General features: G+C 46.5%; 1 protein-coding gene across 4 annotated transcripts in view; it reads right to left on the reverse strand.

Annotated features, from left to right (window-relative positions):
* Positions 1–1,551: 1,551 nt before the first annotated feature.
* The window catches only part of thrab (thyroid hormone receptor alpha b), a 53,304-nt gene continuing 43,428 nt past the window's right edge, over positions 1,552–11,427 (reverse strand). For all 4 annotated transcript variants that reach the window (XM_030773381.1, XM_030773382.1, XM_030773383.1 and 1 more), the window contains 4 exons: positions 7,466–7,671; positions 2,843–2,989; positions 2,099–2,357; positions 1,552–1,812 (listed from right to left, as the gene is read on the reverse strand). In XM_030773381.1, coding sequence (XP_030629241.1) covers positions 1,562–1,812; positions 2,099–2,357; positions 2,843–2,989; positions 7,466–7,671 — 863 coding nt within the window. In that variant the 3' untranslated portion in view covers positions 1,552–1,561. The remainder of the gene's footprint in view (positions 1,813–2,098; positions 2,358–2,842; positions 2,990–7,465; positions 7,672–11,427) is intronic.

Raw genomic sequence — 11,427 nt, forward strand, 5'->3', positions numbered from 1 at the left:
ACTCGGCCTGCATACTAAGAATTGTCTTAGCTCCGTCTACTTGGCAATGTCCTCACAAGTCTGCCTGACTACTCTCTCTCTCTCTCTCTCGACCTCTTTCTGTCTAGCTCTGTGTCTGTTGTATGGTCTTCCCTGAGAGAGAGAGAAGGGTTCTATTGTTATTTGTGTGAGGACCGAGGTGAGCTCCAGCCCATGCCTAAGCCAAGGATACAGCAAAAACCACACACAGCACAGGCTTGCACTGTGTGTGTGTGTGTGTGTGTGTGTGAGTGGTGCGTGCGTGCGTGCGTGTGTGTGTGATGTGTGTGTGCGTGCGCACGCCCCTGAATATGCACTGAATGTAGACTCCAAGATTCTGAATAGTCGGTACTCTACAGAGAACGGTGGGGTGAGGGGGGGGGGGGGGGGGGGTGTGTAGGAGTGTATTTCCTAAACATCCCAAATCTATTCAAGAGGCTTTTTTTTTGTTTGTTTGTTTAAATATAGCACCTGATTTGGGAGAGAAATACCTTCCCCTTGTCCCCACACACAGGCTCATATTAATTATAGAAATGAGGTCTGTTTAAACGACTCTGTGTCTTTTTTTTTACACAGAGTGCAAAAAGTAACAAACAACACTGCCAACGCCTTAAAGAAGGAGCATGGAATAAAATAATCTGTCGTATATATGTGTGTGTGTGTGTGTGTATCTGACCACCTCTGTGGTGTGAAACAATGTGACTGTCTTGCGTAGTAAGTCTAACATTGAAATTAACTGACCAGTTCAGAACAGGAATTATCTAGCAGCTGCTGTGTAGTGAAGACCACTGTGCAGTCTTCACAGAGGACCTGATCAGACCAGACCGGACCTGATCAGACCAGACCGGACCTGATCAGATCTCCTAAACCAGCTCCAGGAAACAGAGCCTGTGTGACATGCTGGCGTGAGTTTTTTTATTCCTGTGTGTGTGTAAACGAGTGTTTATCCAATACTCCAATACTCTGTGTGTATATATATATATATATATATATATATATATATATATATAACGTGTCCGTAAACATGTCTGCACGTGTGTGTGTGTGTGTGTGTATGTGTATGTGTATGCGTGCGTTTGTGTGTGTGTGTGTGTGTGTATGTGCGTGTGTCTTACGAGGTATGGCTGATCAGGGTAAGACATTGTGTATAGACAGAAGGGCTACCACAGGCTGACTGAGGTGGGGGGGGGGGGGTTTGGGGGGGGGGCGCGGGAGGTGAAGGAGAGCATTCAAAAAAACAAATAAACAACAACAACAACAACGACAACAAAAACCCCAAACAAAACCAGGCGAAGAATTAACCGCACAGAAAAGCCTTTTGGAACGATGACCCCCTGCTGACAGTGCTGTTGCTGCTGCTGGTGTGTGTGTGTGTTTTTGACGCGTGGGTGACGTTTTCGTTTTTGTTTTTTTGTTTGTTTGTTTTTTTTTCTTTTTTTCTGGAGAGGAGTCGGGGGAGGTGGTGGAAAACCCAAGTCCTGTCAAAAAAAAAAAACCAAAAAAAAAAAAAAAACCTGCTTCTCCTTTCCTAGCCGCTCCCAGTTCACACCTCCTGGTCCTCGAAGACTTCCAGGAAGAGGGGCGGGAAGAGTTCGGTGGGGCACTCCACCTTCATGTGCAGGAAACGGCTGGCGTGACAGGCGCCAATCATCCGCAGGTCCGTCACCTTCATCAGCAGCTTGGGCCAGAAATGAGGAATGTTGTGCTTGCGGTAGTTTATGTAGTGTTCAAACGCCAGCAGGTATGTCTCCTGGCATTTCTCAATCTTCTCCACGCAGGTCAGGCCCGAACGATCTGACAGACAGACAGACAGACAGACAGACAGAGAGACAGACAGACAGAGAGACCAAAGGAGAGACAACAGCACTGTCATTATCATAATTACTCCTGTATTACCAATACTCGTACAATCACACGTTTAGACAACAGCATCTCTACAGTCCTTCTATTGTTATCTTCTCTGTTAAAGTTACACCTGCTGATCTGCCCTACAAAACATATCACTGCCTCTATTCACTACATTTGGTCTTCTCTCAGCCCCAAGCGGCTGTGACCTGTGACCTGTGACCTTTGACCTCACCTGAGCTCATGAGCAGTACGGCCTGTAGCAGCGCCACTTCCGTGTCGTCCAGGTTAAACTGCGCCAGGCTCTTGCCCAGGTCGAAGATGGCGTCAGAGACCACGCCCAGGCCTCCGTTCTTCAGCTGCTCACGCTTCACCGCCATCTCTCCACTCAGCGTCAGCGTCTCGCTCTCTGGGTCGTAGCGCACGGCCGCTCTCAGAGACATGATCTCCATACAGCAGCCTTTCAACAGGATGATCTGATCCTCACACGGCAGCTACGGACACACACACAGACAGACAGACAGACAGAGAGACAGACAGAAAGTAATAGAGGGAAGAAGAGAGAGAGAGAGAGAGAGAGAAGAGGAAGACAGAGGCATGATTAGAAAGAACCGCTACCTTACTCACACAGTATCTGAGGCAGAGCACACAGTCCTTCCCCTGCTATGAGACACCATGTCAATATTCCCTCTGCAAGATATATTCTGTGCCATAGACAGCGTGTGTAATCTACACAACCGATCTACACACTGGTTTAAGTCACGTTAACATACTAAATATGGACACACAGCTCTGACTAAGACATTCAAATAAACGCACACACACATACACACACATACACACATGCACATCCACACACACATGCACATCCACACACACACACACGCACACACACACACACGCACACACACATACACAAACACACACGCACGCACACACACAAGCACACACACGCACACACACATGCACACACACACACCTCGGAGAACATGGGCAGTTTTTTGGCAAAGTCGACGACGCGGGTGATGGCTGGCGTGATGATCTTGGTGAATTCACTGAAAGCCTCCAGGTCCACTTTGTCCCCGTCTGAGGAGGGAGTGACGGGGGACTGACCGATGTCCTCAGGCTGCAGAATAACACACACACACACACACACGCACACACACACACGTTAAAAACAGCAGTTCTGTTCAGATTAAAGTTAGAACACACTATAAGCACACTACAGTAACCACAGGGTCATGGATTTGAATCTCAGACTTTATTTGTCCTCTGCTGTTGAGCCCTGATCCAGCCCAGAACTGATGCTGAGGTGATCAACCGGCTAAATGAGAAGCTCCAGTGTTTTGAAGAGTTCTGGCTGTGAAAAGACAGGTCCGAACGAGTCACCAGAACTTGGTTTGGGAGAAACCATAGCACAGCCATTCATGCGTCATGACAGAAGAAAAAAAAAAAACATTAAAAAAAAAAAAAAAGATAAAAGCAGGAAAACAACAAGGTCTGAGTACGGCGCATGTCTCCCAACCCGAGAATGTGCTTTATGTCTACACCAAATGACACAGAATACCCCAGAATACATTTCCAACATGTGACAGAGTATCAGCCTATATTTACACCGAATGACACACGATACCTCAGCCCAAATGTGCACCCTGTGACACAGAACACCTATGCCGACGTCTGTTCCATAGGACAGAATACACTGTCTTCTGTCCGTTTCACGAGAGACGACAAGGACACAAACAAATGGATAAACTCTAAAAAAACGAAGAGAGGGACATGAACTCCCTCCTTTACAGATCCATACGATGCTTCATACACACAGCCACGTGCTCCGTTATCTCAGTCAGAGCTGATGCACACAGGTCCAGAATTTCAGTCATTTGGTGTAATCTGATAAAGAAGCTGATCAGGCACAATTTTTCTCATCCTATGGAAAATACTGATCGTAAAGGTCATCAGTCTGTCTGCATTCTTTAAGCAACAAGATAAACCAATCCATGTCTAAAAGTAGGACATACAGAGTGTAGGAGAGAGGGTTGGGGGGGGGGCAGAGAGAGAGAGAGAGAGAGGGAGAGAGAGAGAGGGAGAGAGGGGGAGAGAGAGAGAGGGAGAGAGAGAGAGAGAGAGAGGGAGAGAGAGAGAGGCAGAGAGAGGGAGAGAGAGAGAGAGGGAGACAGAGAGAGAGAGAGAGGGAGAGAGAGAATACATCTGTAATTGAGTCTTTCATTACTGTCTCCCTCTCTCTGTGTTTTTTGTGATGGCGTGAAATAACAGGTGTAATTAGTGTAACAGTCATTATCTGTATAGTTTAACACAGTCATTCAGTTTCATATTTAACCTTTGATTTCATGTTAGACTAACCTGTAATTTTGCCCTCAGATTTAATTTAACATAGTTCAAGATGATTACCACTGTGCATCACTCAGGCATGAGTGTCCTGTGAACTGTTCCTAATACAGGCGCATGTCTGGCTCCTCTCCCCACAATTTAAGGATGGTTTTTTTTACTAATGAACCAAGTGTGTGCTCTCCACAACCAATAAAATGTCAGGATATCTAGTGTGTGCGCTCCATAACCAATAAAATGTCAGGATATCTAGTGTGTGCGCTCCACAACCAATAAAATGTCAGGATATCTAGTGTGTGCGCTCCATAACCAATAAAATGTCAGGATATCTAGTGTGTGCGCTCCACAACCAATAAAATGTCAGGATATCTAGTGTGTGCGCTCCACAACCAATAAAATGTCAGGATATCTAGTGTGTGCGCTCCACAACCAATAAAATGTCAGGATATCTAGTGTGTGCGCTCCACAACCAATAAAATGTCAGGATATCTAGTGTACATGAAAACCTGCAGGACTCTGGACCTCCAAACCCAGATTTAAAGAAACCTGTATAAGAAACCTGTTTGAGAAAGTCTTTTCCAGGCAGCAGCACCCAGCGACTAAACCTGAGAGAGAAGTGTGTCTCTCAGATAAAGCCATCATTCAGTCGTGAGTCATCAAGATACTGTGCCCTCGATTTTCATAAAATGAAAGCAAACAAATGAAAACAGAAATCATGTCCCACACTAGTGTCTGCGCTCTGAACTTTATTTTAAGACTCTGTGTGTGTGTGTGTGTGTGTTTGGACTGTACACTCCACGGTTTTAGCTGCTGAGCCCACGTGCGCGCGCGTGTGTGTGTGTATTTGTCTAAGCTTATTCAGGCATGGTGTGTTTGTGTGACCTGGAAGGCGGACGGGCCTGTCCTGTGTTGTCTCGGCTGGTTTCAGACCGGGCTGAAAAAGAACCAGGTGCTGCCTCTCTGTCTGGGTGCCAGAGGCAAAGCCAACAGTAGTAGTAGTAGGATAAACTATCACCTCACATGGACTAGCCCTCCCACACTCTCCTTAACAACACAGACTGGAGTGGAGTCTGACCATAGAGCTGGTCACACACACACACACACACACACACACACACACACACATATAAACTCTCCCCCAACAGATGCACAGGAACAAACACACAGAACAACTCAGCCAGTCTGCAGGAGAGGAGACAGAGAGAGAGAGAGCGAGAGAGAGAGAAAGAAACAAAGTGAAAGAAAAACACAAAGAAACAGACATGGAGAGAGAGAGACAGAGAGAGAGAGAGACAGAGAGAGAGAGAGGAGAGATATTATTTTTGAGAGAGAATTTTTTCAGAGATAGAGAGAATTTTTTGAGAGAGAGAGAGAGTATTTTGAGAGAGAGAGAGAGAGAGAGAGAGAGGGAGGGAGAGGTGCTACAGCAGAGGGGTGTATATTTGTCCATTCCTGTGAGCCGTAGCGTCACGGTAAAGTCTTTGGGCCTGTAAACGTTATGTAGGTTGAGGTTTTTTATGGGCTGTTTCACAGGAGCTTGTGGCCTGCTCTGAAAGCCCAGTGTTTCCTTCACTGACTGACAGAAGTCGGGCCAAGCCGTCCAGAACTGGTTGGTTTTCTGGGCGATACAGCCATTGGTAGCTCTTGTAACAGTTTTAGGGGCTAACAAAGCAAACGGACTAGCTTACAGACTACACACTCTCTCTCTCTCTCTCTCTCTATCAGCACACAAAAAAATCACACTTACTCAGAATATTCACGCCTCAGTGGAGGGTAAGAGAGGGAGAGAAATAAAGAGAAAACGACTGTGTGTGTGTGTGTGTGTGTGTGTGTGCGTTGTGCGTTTGTGCATCTGTGCCTGTGTATGTGCGTGAGGGAGAGATAACAAAAACACTGAGAAACACCAACGGGCACAACACAGCAAAATTCAAAACGGTAATTCAGAGAACTACTCAATGCACATAACATATTTTTTCTTACTCATTTATTCATAAATAATCTTGGTTATTCATCCTCTCTCTCTCTCTCTCTCTCTGTTTGGCAGTGTTGGCTGAATGATCATATTTATTTCAAATGGCCTTGTTCCTTTCTAGGCCATGCCATGAGACCCTGGTTTCTATAAGGCGTTGCCTAGCAACGGCCCATTACATTCCGAGCTGTCACTGAAGGGCTCACGGAGCCGGTTTGACGTATGGAATCATAATAGCATTTACCTCCCTGTCATTCCCTGAGACGCGCACGTTTTTCTGGGGCTCTTTGGAACATTTTTATCAAACCTTTTTAAATCAAAAATGGCAGGCTCCTGCAATGACACAAAAAAATGCAAAAAACTGCTTTTATGCACCTCACTTTGTACACCCGTGGATTTTCCTACACTGAATTTTCAAATACATGTTCTTTAATGTCCAATGCTGAAAACTAGGCATTCCACCCCGTGTTTAGTCTGCTCTCTCTGGAGGCGGGACCAAACAGCAGCATCTTCTACTATTGGTCTTTCAGACAGGAAATAAAACTCTTTTCACACAGTTGGCCAGTGAAAGTCAAGCATAGATTAATTCACTTGACTTTGAAAAATAAACCCCTAAAAAAAGACTATCTAAGTAACCTTTCAAAAAAGTTGTGTTACCTCAGGAAGAGTTAAATGTCATAATTCACCAAAGTCCCCCTCAAGACATAAGCTCTGCTCCCTATTGGGCTGTAATTCCTCACTTCATACAGACTGCTCTCTCATTGGTAACTCCAGGAGAGTGACTCATTGGTCACTCCAGGAGAGTGACGAACTATGTACAACAATACCTCTTATTCTAAATGACAAATCACACACACACACACACACACTACATATCAAATAGTAGCACAGAGCAATCAGAGAATGACAGGACGAAAGGAAACGAGAGAGAGAGAGACAGAGAGAGAGAGAGAGAGAGAGAGAGAGAGAGAGAGAGAGAGAGAGAAAGAGATTCATAAAGAGAAAGATTCAGACTGTACACACATAGGGAGAGACACACAGACACAGAGTCAGTTTGATAGACACAGAGACAGACACAGAAACAGACACCGACACAGATGCAGACACAGAGACAGAAACAGACACAGACACAGAGACCATCAGACGGGCAGACACAGAGACAGATAGAAAGAGAGAGAGAGAGAGAGACAGACGGACAGACAGACAGGCAAACAGATGCAGAGACAGATAGACAGACACGGACTAACAGTCAGTTGGTCAGTTGGACAAACACAAACTTCTCACCAGGAACTTGCGTTTCTGCTTCCAGTGGGAGCCCTGGGCGTTGGTGTGGCGATGGGCCTCCGTGACGATTCGGATCAGCTCCCACTCTGAGCTGGAGGGCTCCGGTCTGTTCTGCAAGGTCTTCACCATCTCCTCCTTCTTCCTCCTCTCTCTGTTCTCCTCTATCAAACGGCGCTTGGCCACACGCTTGGCCTCATCCAGCACCACTGAGACAGAGACAGATAGACAGAGAGAGACAGAGAGAGAGAGAGAGAGACAGACAGACAGACAGAGAGAGGGAGGGAGAGAGAGAGAGACAGACAGAGAGAGAGAGAGACAGAGAGAGGGAGGGAGAGAGAGAGAGACAGACAGAGAGAGAGAGAGAGAGAGAGAGAGAGAGAGGGAGAGACAGAGAGAGAGAGAGACAGAGAGAGAGAGAGACAGAGAGAGAGAGAGAGACAGAGAGAGAGGGAGTGAGAGCAAGAGTGAGAAGATTAGTTTGACTTGTATAGTATTTGTATTTGTATGTTGTATTTGTATAGAGAACCAACACACCAAGAAAAATTCTTCATAGGTGTAAACCTACTTGGCAATAAACCACATTCTGATTGTGATTGTGATTGTGAAGATTAGTAGTGATCAGCAGGCAACACTGATGTTATGTTGTTCTCATATTCTGTTATGATGTTCTCATATTCTGATAAAAAAAATGCTGTAAAAATCTGTCTAAAAAGCATGCAGAGAAGTTAACACAAAGAAAGATGGGGGGGGGGGGGCGGGGGGGGGGGGGGGGTAGTAGAAGGGGAGGGTGAGAAAATTAGAGACAGAGAGATTTCACACTCCTCTATTAGTGTAATCAGACAAGTATGCTGGTCCTCACTGAATTATAAATCAACATCTGTGTTAAACCCAAGTATAAAAACACAGACACACAGACGAAGGCCAACAGCTCATCTCCAGTCAGCGGAACATTTAAACACTGAAAACCAGCATCTTGTTACAGCCAACTCCACACAAACCTTCCCCAAGGCCCCAAATTCCAATAAACTTCACCACATTGTGTCTGTCATTTTAAAACAGGCACATTCAGCATTGACTGAACCAAATCCATGTTCAGGCCATACTGCGCCAACTCTGTCATCCCCGCTGAAGCTCAGCACCACAACACAAACAGTGCAGTTAATTACACCAATTCATCCTCAACATACGGCAACGCAACTGGGCTTCCAAACCAGCCTATGCACATCCACTGTCCTCTACACCACTGTAAAGCCCATCTACCAGATCCTGGACAGAACCCTGAGCCGCTGGCAGGGCGAAGACAAATGCGGTAGGGTCTCGTCCTCGCCGGGACAAAGAGGCCCTTCCAAATCTTGGGGCAAAGGTGTGACTGTGTCCTGCTGAATCGACCGCACCAAGAACAATCCTCCGCTGGAGACCGACCGGAGATCTGGAGCTGGAGATCTGGCTCTCTACACGGGCAGTTTGAACTGTTTCCCTGGCTGCACATCTTCAGAGAAAAATCTGGAGCTCATTCTACACAGGATCCCAGCGTGTGACTCGATCAGAGATGATACATAATGCCTTTCTCATGGCGTGGAAACACTGAGGTGGACTCCAGAGTCTGGGAGGTGACCGCAGAAGGTAGAGAAAAAGAGTAGGGATCCCACGGTGAACAGACTCGCACTGTCTCCGTGTCTCTCCATGAGCTGTGCTCCTCTACAGGGAGCAGGCCAGGCAGAGTACACCTCCCTTCAGCACGTCCACAGCACCTCCCTGCCCAGCCATCCATCACTAGGGTTGGGTATCAAGAACCGGTTCCAAGTTGGAGCCGGTTCCAAATTTCCAAGAACCGTGGATTCGATAAGACACATGCGTTTCAATTCTGCGCTTTGGTTCCTAACTTTTGCATATTTCAGTCACGCTCCTGAGTGAACTGCAGTGAGCATTTTACAGTCCGTGAAAGTTTCACTTATCTGCCAGGACATGCAACGCGGACCTATCCGCACGTCATCTGCTACGCGGGTACGTCAACAAAGGATGTGAGAAGAGACACTTCTGTTTATATCCTTGACCATGGCTGACTGCAGCCAACGCTCGAAAGTTTGGCTTCGCTTCACTAAAAAAAAAAAAAACACAACACCTGGAGTAAAGATATTTTGTGCAAGGGAGGAAGCATCTCCAATATGACGAAGCACAGCGTGAGTGTGAAGGAATGCGCTGTGTTGAACGTGTTGCAGTCTCCCAGGCACAGCAACGCCCCAGATACAGCTAGCGTTAACAGTACCAACATCTCATGCTCAGAAACAAAGCACAGATGAACTGACATTCGCCTTTTATATTGAAGGTAAACGAATGTTGTCTACAAATTATTCTAATGTATATTTTTCTTAGATACGAGAGAGCACCTCCCCCCCCCCCCCCCCCCCCATCTCCAGTTCATCTCCAGAGACCCCCTTCTAGACAACAGTTTACTGATTATAAATTGGCCTAAATGGGCCAAGAATAAAGGTAGGCTAACTTTTGTTCTTGAGACATTTGTCCTTTTTTTCTCTCCAAAAAATATTGGAATCGGAGACGAGTTTCGATGAGAACCAGATTCGGTTAGTGGAATCGGAATCGATAAAATTGAAACAATACCCATCCCTATCCATCATGTCAGCTGTCCGGACCCAGGCCCACTGCTCACAGCATGTCTGCTGATCTCAGCACTCAGTCTTATGGAAGAACATTTCCCTGAGTTCATCCAATCACCTGATCTCAAAACGTCCCATCGGAATCTCCACACAGATCTCCACACCTGAAGAACAGGCTTCGGCGAGGAAGAGCTGGTCTGAGCACAAGCGCCGATCTCCCCAAAGACAGGTACCTGCTCTTGCTGTCCAGCCAGCAGAAATTCCAGACCGGGCAAAAACAGCAGGCTCCGCCCGGGACAGGATATTCCTGCTCTTAGATGAATCTAGGGAGCTTTCACACGGCTGCGTATGAGAAACTGGCGCACCAGAGGTGACCACTGAGACATTTTACCACCTGCTCTCTCTGCTGTTTTTCCTCCCGCTACTCTTCTGTGTTGAAAAAAAACCCCTTTAGCTCTATCTCTCTCTCCCGCAGGAACCCTAACCCTGACCCTAACCCTAACCCTAACCCTCTCTTTTCTCCAAAGTGATTTCAGCCGACAAAGCCTTTTCGTACGGGCCGAACAAAGGACGGACAGATACGCAGAACAGACACGGTCGCGTAGCAGACGCGGTCACACTGCAGGACACTGGCTCCACAGCCCAGTCCAAAACCATAACCGCATCCAGTCTTTCACCATCACAGAAACCTCAGGGCAAAAAAAAAAAAAACAACCCTTTGAAATTTTGAAAAGACAGAAGTTACTCTATACATGTTCTTAGTGATTATAACAACAGCCAGACAAGGTCCATAACATCACAAAGGTAAAGCAAGCTGTCTGTAATTGTCTGATCCAGTTCAGATAGAGAGAGACAGAGAGAGACAGAGAGAGAGAAAGAGAGAGAAAGAAAGAGAGAGAGGGAGGGAGGGAGGGCATGGGCTTGGAGAGGTATCAAAGGGAAAGAGAAAGATGTGCATGATGCTTCAAAAGAGGAGAGAGAGACTGAGGCTGAAGGGTTGAGCAGAGAGAAAAACGTCCATGTGGAAGACATATGGGTTTAGCCTCCCCTGCTTTTGTCTGACACACTCGCATATACACACACACTGTCAGCGGGGATTTCTGCGTGTATGTGTGTGTGTGTGTATGATTGCGTGTACAGGCTGTGTGCAGTATGTCTGAATCTCTTTGTCACCTGTGTGTTGTTGTTGTGGGCCTGATTGTATGCATGTGTGTGATCGTAAGTGTGTGACGGTTACAGCGAGGGTAAAAGACAAATATCTGTGTGAGTTTGTATGCGTGAGTCTTCATGGTATGTGTCTCTACAGTGCAAGTGTATATGTGTGTGTGTGTGTGTGTGTGTACTCAC

This window comes from Chanos chanos, chromosome 5 (genome assembly GCF_902362185.1).
Source record: "Chanos chanos chromosome 5, fChaCha1.1, whole genome shotgun sequence".
In the NCBI taxonomy this organism is placed as follows: Eukaryota; Metazoa; Chordata; class Actinopteri; order Gonorynchiformes; family Chanidae; genus Chanos; species Chanos chanos.